At 37.6% G+C, this 11758-nt stretch overlaps 1 protein-coding gene across 1 annotated transcript; it reads right to left on the reverse strand.

Annotated features, from left to right (window-relative positions):
• Positions 1-10216: 10216 nt before the first annotated feature.
• LOC140531443 (olfactory receptor 6C2-like) lies at positions 10217-11155 on the reverse strand. Its single transcript, XM_072650386.1, has one exon. It carries the CDS (start codon positions 11153-11155, stop codon positions 10217-10219), a length of 939 nt encoding a protein of 312 aa, XP_072506487.1.
• Positions 11156-11758: the final 603 nt, after the last annotated feature.

Below are 11758 nucleotides of genomic sequence, written 5' to 3' on the forward strand. Positions count from 1 at the left end.
GGAACTGCAAAAAGGAAAAGGTAAGAAAATGAAAGAGAAATAAAGAAAGGAAAAGAAGTAGCTGCCACTGAGTTCTCTCAAGGTGCACTTTCTTGTGTACTCTCTACTCATTGCTTGAATGCTCTCATTTTTCTAACAACACTCTTCCTTGAGCTCCTAAGTCAATTGCTGTTACGTGTATTCCTGATGTATGACTGCTGTTTGCTATATTCAGAGACTACATAACTTCTAAGGCAGGTTCTTTGATGCTTCCCTTCAAATGGTACATCGTTTTAGCTTAGATGTCTGAATCTGGTTTTTAGGTGATATTCCTTTTTTTTCTGTATGGTGTGCCACTCTAACCCTTTGCAGAGGTGACGTTTGTCTTTCTGCCATAGATGATCCTCCCACTGATGCTTTAACTAATATTCTCTCTCTTTTTTTTTCTTTTGCTTTCCAGCCTCCCTCATTATAGTTTCTCTTCTCTTCACCCATTTCTTCCATTCTCTCTTTTGACCTTGTCCCTCCCCAAGAGTGTTGACTTCTAATTGCTCCCTCCTCCCATTTCCCTCCCTTCCATCATCCCTCCCGCCCTGCTTATCCCCTTCTCCTCCACTTTCCTGTATGGTAAGATAGGTTTTCACACCAAAATGAATGTGCATTTTATTCCTTCCTTGAGTCAAATGTGATGAGAGCAATGTTTTCCCTCTCACCTTCCCCCTTTTTCCCTCCACTGAAAAATCTTTTACTTCCCTCTTTTATGAGACATAATTTACCCCATTCCACTTCTCCCTTTCTCCTCCCAATATATTCCTCTTTCATCTCTTCTCCCCTCTTGACCAGCTGAAAAAATCCTGTCACTCACCTTTGGCACCTCTGGTTTGAGCTGTTTACATTCCTAAACGGAAAGACAATATTTGTAACTCTTGAAACTTTTTTCAGTATCTTGGTAGTTGGTGGGATTATACACACACACACACACACACACAGGACAGGGTGAGTTGAATAGAATGGGATCATATCTAAAAAAAATGGAATTAAGGGGTGAGAAGAAATGGGGGACAGGATAGGATGGAGGAAAATATAGTTAGTCTTACACAACATGACTATTATAGAAGTTATTTGCAAAACTACACAGATATGGCTTATATTGAATTGCTTGCCTTCCCAATGGGGATGGGTGGGGACTGAGGGAGGAAGAGAAGCTGGAACTCAAAGTTTTAGGAACAACTGTTGAGTATTGTTCTTGCATACAACTAGGAAATAAGAAATGCAGGTAATGGGGTATAGAAATTTATCTTGCCCTACAGGACAAAAGAGAAGATGGAGATAAGGGAGAGGAGGGATGTTAGAAGGGAGGGCAGATTGGTGATAGGGGTAATTGGAATGCTTGGTGTTTTGGGGTGTGAGGACGGGAGAAATAGGGAGAAAATTTGGAACTCAAAATTTTGTGGAAATGAATGTTGAAAACTTAAATAAATTAATTTTAAAAAGTAAATCTCAAATTGGAGAAAGGAAATAAATGAAAACAATTACAAAATAGAAAATAAATTTTTCTTTTGGGAAACACTTAAGCTAGAAAATAATCAATAAGTAACACTTATTTTATAAATTTGATAAAAAGGACAGGATGTGACAAATACATTGGAATGGCAACAGCCATTATATGGGGCTAAGGTAACATTGAATTTTATTTAACCAATTTTGATGGGATAAGTAAAGGGTAGATCAGTGATACAGTAAATCTGACTGGACAACTGAGATGAGGGTGAAGTATAGAAACAGGGCAAAAAGTTCTGGAATGAGATTTATATGAGCCCAGCTAGAAGGCTGTGTTTGATCATATTGTATCTGACCTTCCATGGCTAGAACTACTCTGTATGGAATTGAAGATGATCCTCCTTAAGGCTAATAATGTTAGATATATACTTCAGTAATACTGGGAATTTGCACTCTGTTTTGCTGGTATTGGAGAAGAAAAATTATCAAGACAGGACCAGCTTGTATATGATTATCTCACTGCCACAGAAGCACCACAGTACATCAGTGTAATGGATTAAAATGGAGTTAAAAATTATCCTCCCCTCCCACTCTGACAGGCCTCAGGTCAGGGCTATTGAGGGAGGCTTATTTTTCATGAAGGCCCACGCGTTTTGCTGATTGCTAATGAGGCAGTGGATGAGGAGGGGTCATGTCCTCTGGCTCTGAAAAGTGTGTATATACTGTGAGGTGAGGTTTTGCTTTGGGGCTTAGTTTTTGGAAGAAAGTTAGTGTGCCAGATGAGATTCTGGGCAGCTGTATTAAGACATCTCTTCCTCCCCACTTTGAAAACCCAGATGTTGGTGCTTCTTATAATGATGAATGTATTGCCTATGATCAGACAGGTGGAAACGTTATTTGTTCATCCTGCTTGTATTTTCTCTGTTGGTATATGTGTTTGATTAAAGTCATTATTGACTCCTCAAAAGTTGCTTTCTTTTTAGAAAAGCACATGTAAGAACCTGTGCAGCAGGCCTTCCTCTGTATTCTGGGGTGCTTACTTGTACAATTACTTGATCAATAAAGGCCAATGTCCTATTAAAGCAAGTGTCCTCTTACTTCATAGTCTTTGGGAGCATCCTGATACTCAGCTCTGTGTCAGAAGTTTCTTTAAGCTTGTAAAAAATGCTGGGCTTTGCTTTAAGCATGGATTTCAATATCCTTAAGGTAAGAGTAACAGAAATGAGGGACAAATCTAGATGATTTCCTCAGATTGTTGAAAAAATCCGTAAACTCTACAGTAAATGAATACAAACTGGAGTAGAAAAGAAAGAAATGTATAGTAATGATGCAATCCCAATTTCACTAGTTCTCAAGTCTGGTTAAAATGTGAAAAACCATTGTAAAATTAATGTGCCCTGTTATAGCTATCACAATGAACCCAGAAAGAGAGAGAGGTTATCAGGGCGTTTAGGCACTGGTAGCATCACTATGTTGCATATACTCTGTATATACCTTATATGAATCCATTTATCTACATGTTTCTCCCATTAGAATGTTGTTTGAGGACAAGGACTCTTTTTTTTGCCTTTATATGTATCCTCATCATTTAGCATGATGATGCTTGGTGCATAGCAAATGTTTAACAAATGCTATTGATTATCTGACTGAAATTATTACTGAATCTGACCCAAGGGAGGGAGAATTTTGAATTTCCTGGAAAGCATGATCCTGGAATCTAGCTTTCTATCCAATGAAGATATTTCCTGGGCAGTGATAAGCTTGGGACTTTCTAATGGGTAAACCCTAGGTTTGGGACTTTGAGAATTAGAACTTCAGAGGGAGAAGAGAATTTCTTGAGTATTGAATTTTAGAATAGGATGACTACCCATCATCCATGCATTCTCCAAACACTTGAGAAGTACAGGAGTTCTGTGGTTTGGGGAAGAAAGAGGTCTCTACCTTGCCATTCTCTTCATATTCGTACAGTAAATTAGTGTTCTTAAGTCACTTCTTCCTAGCACCATGTAAGTGCCTGCCTTGTATTAGCTTTCATAAAATAGTCTTTTAAGGCAAAAATATATTTGGCACTCCAACAACATAGCCAGCTCATCAGAATTACACTCTCTGTAGTAAAGACATTTCGCATTTTAGTTAGAGAAAGGACCTCAGTGCCTAGTACCTTATTTAGCTGGATTATCTTCAGAATCTTCCCAAAACAATTGAAATGGAATCAATTCAGTTTTCTGGCATAACTCTGGTAGACTGTCCAGGTTTCATAGGCATATAACAATGAGGTCAGCACCACATCTCTGTAGTTATTTGGTATGGTAGTCACTCTTCTTTCCCACACTTTCTTGTCAATCTTCCAGATTGGCTTTGGCTGGAAATTTCCTTCAGTCTGTCCTTTCATGGCTTCTGCTGCAAAATTTATTTATAGTCACTTTTTTACAGGTTTTTTAGGGACTTTGGGGGAGAGTTCTAAGAGGTCTCTGTTCCTATGCTACCATCTTGGCTCTGCCCTCCAAAGTAATTGTGGTAGGTTGATTTGTACTGCATATAATTTCACATATTTACATCTGATTTCTCATCTGTAGACCTGAATAGCATGGAAATTACACTGCCAATATCAGGATGCACTGTTGCCAGGCTCTGTTTCTAGGATTTTTGCATCTTTAGGTCCTCTGTGTTATCTTTAAGTATCTGTTCACTCACTCCTTAGTAGGTCTTTCGCAGCTTTTTTTTCATGAGAGAGAAGTACATTTGTTGGGTCTAGTATGACAAGCCGGTGAAGAAATCTTTGGACAAAATACCCTCATCCAAATGGGATGGCCAAGGCCTTAGCCTGTCTTGTGCACTCAGGGGATTAGGTAATCCCTTCCTACCCCCAACAAGGGCAGACTTGTGCTCGGGTTGGCCCAAGGTGAGCAATGGAGGCTGTGGTGGTGCCCTTGAGGCTGACCTCCCGTGAATCCTCTAATGTAAATTGCACAGGTGCTGAGAAGGTGAAAGTACCACTCTATGCACCATTATTTCCTGTCCTCCTGGCTTAGCATCTGCCCTCTACCTGGTTTTCTCAGATTATGAAGTGCAGTTTCAGCTCCATGCGTGGCCTTTCTAGATTGCTGACTAGATAGGTTGCTGGGCAGCCAGTGCCAGAAGCCTCTATGGTGTATGTGGTGGGGGGGTCAGGTTGGGTTGCCAGAACAGAAGATTTATATTTGATCTTGGGGGTAAGAGGGAGTCATCTGAGTTTAATAAATGGGAGGAGGTGACTTGGTCATACTTGTACTTTGGGAAAATCAATTTGAAAGCTAAATTTCAAATGAATTAGAATGGGCACAGTCTTAAAGTAGGGAAAACTAGAGAAAAGGCTATTGCAATAGTCCTGATGATGAACACATGTACCAGAATTGTGGTAGTATCAGGGAAGTGAAGGGATGTATGAGAAAAATGTTGTGAACATGGATAGGATGAGATTTATCAACAGATTGAATGGCTGTGAGAGAAAGAGGTAATGAGGATGAGATCTAGGTTGCAAGCCTGGGCGACTGGGAGGATAACAGTTTCTTTAGTAGTAATAAGAAAGTTATGAAGAGGGAAGGCTTTGGTGGGAACAGTAGTAAATTCAGTTTTGAAAATGTGGAATTTGTGATATTTGTGGGACGTCGACTCACATGACAATGGAGGTCAGGAGAGAGGTTGGGAATGAATGAATCAATTGAATAGAGATGGTCATTTAATTCATGTTTATGTTTCCATTTCTGGTTTGAAGATTATCATCTAGATCTTGTCCTTGATGCCTCTATGTAGCCCATGATTCTTCCCTGGGATCTCTTCTTTGTAATTACTATACTAAGCCATTCAAAGATCTCATCAACTAGAAAGTCTTCAACTATCAATCTATATGCAGTCAATTTCTAAATTCTCCACTTAACAGATATCCAGCCATTATATTTCACTTTTTCCTGAATCCCACATTTCCAACTGCATACTGCACAACTTCAATTGGATGTCCCATAGACACCCCAAACTTCAAATCAGACTTTATTAACTTTTGTTACAAAGTCACCATCCTCCTAACTTCTGTTTCTGTCAAAAGTTTCATCCTTTCTTCTACTCACCCATGCTCATAATCTATGAGAAATCCTCAACTCTTCACTTTCACTCATTCTTCATTTTGAATCAATCCCCAAGTCTTGTCACTTTTGACTTCCATACTTCCCTTCCCTACTTTTCTGTGACATAAAGCACAATTATGAAAATGGCAGGTCCACATTATCTCCAATCTGATGTACTTCAATACTCACAGAACTGGTTTCCTTCTATGCTGTGTCCTTTCTCTCCAATCTATTACATACATGCTACTAAATTGATATTCCACAGGTCTGACTGTCTCACTAGGACAGCTAAGACATAAAATCAGCTTTTCATTGTAGCATGTAAAGTCCTTCATAGTCTGACTCTAAGGAACATTTTAGAATAAATAAACTTGATTTGTTTTAATTTACTCTGTGTCACAGGCAAACTGATCTTCTTTTTGTACTCTGTACATGACATTCTGTCTTCTAACTCCATATCTTTACACAAAGTGATACCTATCACTGGAATATTCTTCTTTTTCAAGTCTGACTCCTGGGGCTGAAGCCTCCATTTAAGGATCAGTTATACCTCATCTACATCAAAGAGGCCTTTTCTGATGGCCTCAGTTGTGAGTACTCCCCATACCCCAACAGATAATATTGATTTCATATATATTTTACGTTGACCTCTCTCTGAAAAAGTAGTTTGCCTGTATTGAATGTCAGCTCTTTGAGGATAGGGATTGTTTCATTTTTGTTTTTTTGTCCCCAGAACTTCATATATTTCCTGATACATTGTAGTTGATTAATAAATGACTATTGGATTCAATAAATGCTTACTGATTGATTGGTGAATTTCATTTTACTTTGAGATGCAGTTTAGCTGCATTCCCCAATTTTTTATTTGATTTTTTATTGTCATAGTCCTTTTGAAAAAAGCATCAATGAGTTTTGTTTCTATGACCCATTCATTATTCAGGATGTTGCTAGATTTTTTTTTTTATATTTCCTGAATTCATTACTATTTTAATGGGTTTTGGTTTTTAACATATATTCCATTTTTATGAGAATTATTTTTAAAGGATTGATTTTCATATATGATATTCATTATGAAGTATCATCTTTAATATTATTATTCAAAAGACAACACAAATCTTTCAAATCTATTATTTATTTATCTCTTCTTTCTTTTACATTATCCAGATCTTAAAGAAAATATTAAAGTATACAATTATTGTGCTGCAATCTACATATTTTTTCAATACAATCATCTTTTAATTCATGAAGTCAATGCCATGCCACTTGGCCCATATGTAGTTGACCAAATTCTTTCAGTGTGATGACTTAAAGTAATATAGCTTTCCAGTTTATATATCTAGACCTTCTGAATTTTTATTTTTCTCCAATCCGAAGTCATAAGTGAAGTGTTAGAATTTTGGAAGTACATTATTTTGAGAAAGGTTTTCCAGTTCCATATTTTTATTTATTATTTTTTAACATTTCTTATATGCATAAAATTGTTCAGTTTTATTTTCTTTTACTTTTTCTCATTAGTTTCACTGCAAAATTCAATACACATATAAAGTTACAACTGTCCACTTTGTATTTTCCATAATATAATGCTTTTGCATTGTCCCCACCCTCTTTTTTTCTTTAAGTCCTAACTTGGTTTTATGCTCCTGAAGCTTGGTTAAGCCCTTGTGGTTATTTATATTCTCTGATTGAATGGAACTCACAGATTTCTTTTTCTAGAATCAGCTCCTGCATACTACTTTTTACAAAATTCAATCTTTTCTAGTTTCTAAATGTCTTGTGTTCCTAACTTAACTATGAAAATGATGTGTCTTTTCTTCTCACTGACCAATAAAATTCAACAAAACATAATAACTGCTTAATATATGCAAAGTCCTTGTGTTGCAGATGAATAATACCTAATATTTTCTATCCACTAGCACTCAACTAAGTCAGAGACAAAACAGCAGGAATAAAAATTATTGTAATATTAACTAGAACCAAATGAGTGCTTAACTGCATAGAAAAGGTACAATGATAGGCCTACAGAAGATTGGAAGAGAAGCAGCTTACTTCTAAATGGTTAGGCATCAGTGATCATTTTGGAAAATCATGTTGGTATCTTTTATGCACAGAGAACTGGGTAGATGTGATCAGGCAGAACATATAAGGAGTCTGTATGTAGAGCAAATGAAAAATATGTTATTAAGTGATAGGGCAAGGAAAGTGAAGAAAAAGAAGAGAGGTAAGGAATATTGGCAAAAACCATGCATTTCAGCAAGATGAATGAAGGTTGGGGGCAGAGCCAACATGGTGGAGTAGAAAGACAGACCTGCTGTAGCTCTCCCCTCATACCTCATAAAATACCTGTAAAAAATAACTCATAACAAATTTCAGACCAGCAGAAGTGACAAAACAACAGAGTGAAACAGATTTCTAGCCCAAGACATCTTGGAAGGCTGACAGGAAAGATCAATTCACTGGGCTCCAAGTGGAGCATAAAACAGCCTGGGCTGCACGGCACCATGTGGAAAGGTCTGGGGAAGGTTTTAGAGTACAGAATCCTGGGTAGCAGCTTAAGTTCCCAGATTTCTCTGCCCACAAATGCCAAAGAAGACTTCAAAGTGAGTGAGAAAGCTTTCACCAGGGTGAGAAGGGAGTGGGGTCCAGCTCTAGCCCAGCCCCAGGGCAGTAGCAGCCACTCCTGCAACAGCATCCACTTTAAGACCTCTGCCTAAACACCCTTGAGGAAGCAAGCACTCGATCTGAGTCTCAGTCCTGAGTGGTAGTCCTGGGGTGCAAAGGAGTGTTGGAATGCTGGAGCTGGTGGAGGCTCTGGAAAGGGAGTCCTACTCTCAGATCCTGGGCAGAAATACTCGTGGTTGCTCCCAGACCAGAGTGCAGGCCAAGATAGGAGTAAATTTCTCTCCCTTTATTGGATGAACTGAGCACTGATAGATCCCTAGAGTATACCCTCCACTTGGAAAAGGACTAAAAATTCAATTAACTGGCTGACAAAATGTCCCCAAGAAGGAAAATAATAAGATTGTAGAAGACTACTGTCTTGGTGAAACGGTATTTTCTTCCATCATTTTGGATGAAGAAGAGCAAAGCATACCAGTAGAGGAACATATAAAAGTCAAGGCTTCTACATCCAAAACCACCAAAAAATATATATGATGGTCTCTGGCAATGGAAGAGCTAAAACCGAATTTTGGAAATAAAATAAGAGAGGTGAAGGGAAAATTGGGAAGAGAAGTAAGAGTGATGCAAGACAATCATGAAAGGGGAGTCTACAGCTTGCTGAAGGAGACCCCAAATATGCTAAGGAAAATAACACCTTGAAAAATAGGCTAACCCAAATGGCAAAAGAGGTCCAATAAGCCATCGAGGAGAAGGATGCTTTAAAAAGCAGAATTAGCCAAATGGAAAAGGAGATTCAAAGACTCACTGAAGAAAAGTTATTTAAAAATTAGAATGGAAGAGAACGAAGGTAATGACTTTATGAGAAACCAAGAAATTATAAAACAAATTCAAAACAATGAAAAAGTAGAAGACAATGGGAAATATCTCACTGGAAAAACAACTGACCAGGAAAATAGATCCAGGAGAGATAATTTAAAAATTATTGGTCTACCTGAAAAGCATGATCAAAGAAAGAATGTAGACATCATATTCCAAGAAATTGTCAAGGAAAACTACACAGATATTCTAGAACCAGAAGATAAAATAGAAATGGAAATAACTCATTGATAATCAGAAGGAAACACTATTGTGGGAGAACAGATCAGGGGAGAGAAAAGAATAAATGATGGACAGGATAGGACAGTGGTTAGTCTTTTATAAAATAAATATGGTGGAAGTACTTTTCATTGTTACACATGTATGACCTATAATGAATTCCTTTTTGTCCCAATGAGGGTGGATAAGGAGGGAGGGAGAGAACATGGAACTCAAAGCTTTAAGAATGAATGCTAGAAATTGTTTTAGCATGCAACTGGAAATTAAGCTGTACAGGCAATGGAGTATAGAAATCTATTTTGCCCTACAGTAAAATATAAGGGAAGGAGGATGGAAGAAGTGTGTATAATAAAAGGGAGGACAGACTGGAGGAAGGGGTGGATGGGATGTATGCTTTCTTGGGATGAGGGATGGGGACAAAATTTTGGATTCAAATTCTTGTGGAAGTGAATGTTAAGAACTGAAAAATAAATACATTTTATGTTAAAAAAAGGAAAAATGAAGATTTATATAGCACCAAAGGGATTGTACTAGATGACATCTGAGGACAGTTAAGTGGCAGAACTGATGATTCTCCAACTGTCTCAGATCAGAATTCCCTATATATGATCTTGGGAGGGGATAAACATTGGTTTCAGTGCCTCCATGTGGGGGGTGATTGTTTTGTAAGATGGAGTAGAGATTAAGGTTGTATGTGAGGGCAGAAAGTGGTGATGAGGAATGAGGGTCAGAAGAAACCTTTATACTTTGGGTGTTAAGAGGACTTTCAGTTTAAGAGAGAGGAAGTGTGAGGAAACAATGACTGGACTGTAGTTAAGGGTGATTTTCAAGAGAAATGAAAAAGGGTAATGGAATCCAGGAAAGATAGTTAAAGGTAATTTAGATCTACTTTTATCATTTGACATCCTTAAGTTTACAGATGTTTATTGCTTTGAGAGGAAGTGAATCTTTTTGGCTAAGTTCTTAAAAGCTTGTATCACTTGCTTATTTCTTAGGGCATAAATTAAAGGGTTCATAACAGGGGCAACTGAAGTTATGAGTACTGACACCACCTTATTCAAAGCAACTCCTTCTTTTGCAGAGGGTTTGATATAGATGAAGATGCAGCCACCATAAGTGATGGACACAACAATGATGTGGGAGGAACAAGTGGAAAAGGCCTTTTTCCTTTGTTGAGCTGAGGGGAATCTGAGAACTGTCCTGATAATGTGTGCATAGGACAGAACCACTAAGAATGATGTGACAATGAGGGTCAGCACAGCAGAGAGTATGACCATCTTCTCTATGAATTTTATGTCTGAGCATGCAATCTTTATTAAGGGAAATGCCTCACAACCAAAATGGTCAATAACATTGGAGTCACAGAACTCCATTTGCAGGCCCAGGCTAAATGGTGGGAGGATGATCATCAACCCAGCCATCCAAGAACCCAGAAGGAGCTGATTACAGACTTTGTTGTTCATGATGGTTGTGTAGTGTAGAGGTTTGCAGATGGCCACATAACGATCATAGGACATGATAACCAGAACAAAAAATTCTGTTGCTCCAAGAAGGATAACAAAAAATATTTGGGCAAAGCATGCATTATAGGTAATGGCATTGTCCCCAGCTGACAAGCTATACAGGTATCTGGGAATGTAGGCAGTTGTGAATGCCACTTCTAAAAAGGAAAAGTTTCGGAGGAAGAAATACATTGGGGTCTTAAGTTGTACATCCATCAATGTGAGGGTGATGATGATCAGGTTCCCAATTATAGTGAAAATATATGTGAAAAAGAGAAAGATGAAAATCAAAACCTTTATCCATGGATCATCTGTTAGTCCTCGAAGGATAAATAATGTTATCCTTGTATGATTTCTCATTCCTGATTTCTGATGGATCTGCGTGTAAAAGAAGAGAGAGATTAGATCAGAGGAGGAGGCTGAAAAAATGTATATTAGACATGGGAACCAGAGGGAAAAGCCAAGCAAATTATCACTTAACTTTTATTTTACTTGATAAAAAACTATCACTGAAGTGTTGACCTGAGCATCTCTCAGCTATAAATAAGGGAGAATAGGCAGTGTTTTGTTTAAAGATTATTATTAATACTATTAAATAATATTCGGTCCTTCTCTAGAGTGTTTCAATCTCCTTAAAATCTTCTTATTAATTTTCATTGAGAAGTTAACCATTGAATACTTAAGTAACCCTTTCTTAGGAAAAGTACTTGAACAAGTAAGAAATGGGCTACCCAAGAAAAATTCCCCAGGACCAGATGGGTTTAAAAGTGAATTTTTCCGAACATTGAAAGAATAATTATGTCTAGTATTATATAACTATTTAGAAAAATAAACAAAGAAGTCCTAAGGAGCTCCTTCTATGACACACATATGGATTTGATACCTACATCATGAAAAGCAAAAACTGAAAGACAACTATGGACCAATTTCCCTAATGAATATTGAAGCAAAAATGTTAAATAA

The sequence above is a fragment of the Notamacropus eugenii genome, chromosome 3 (genome assembly GCF_028372415.1).
Source record: "Notamacropus eugenii isolate mMacEug1 chromosome 3, mMacEug1.pri_v2, whole genome shotgun sequence".
NCBI lineage: Eukaryota > Metazoa > Chordata > Mammalia > Diprotodontia > Macropodidae > Notamacropus > Notamacropus eugenii.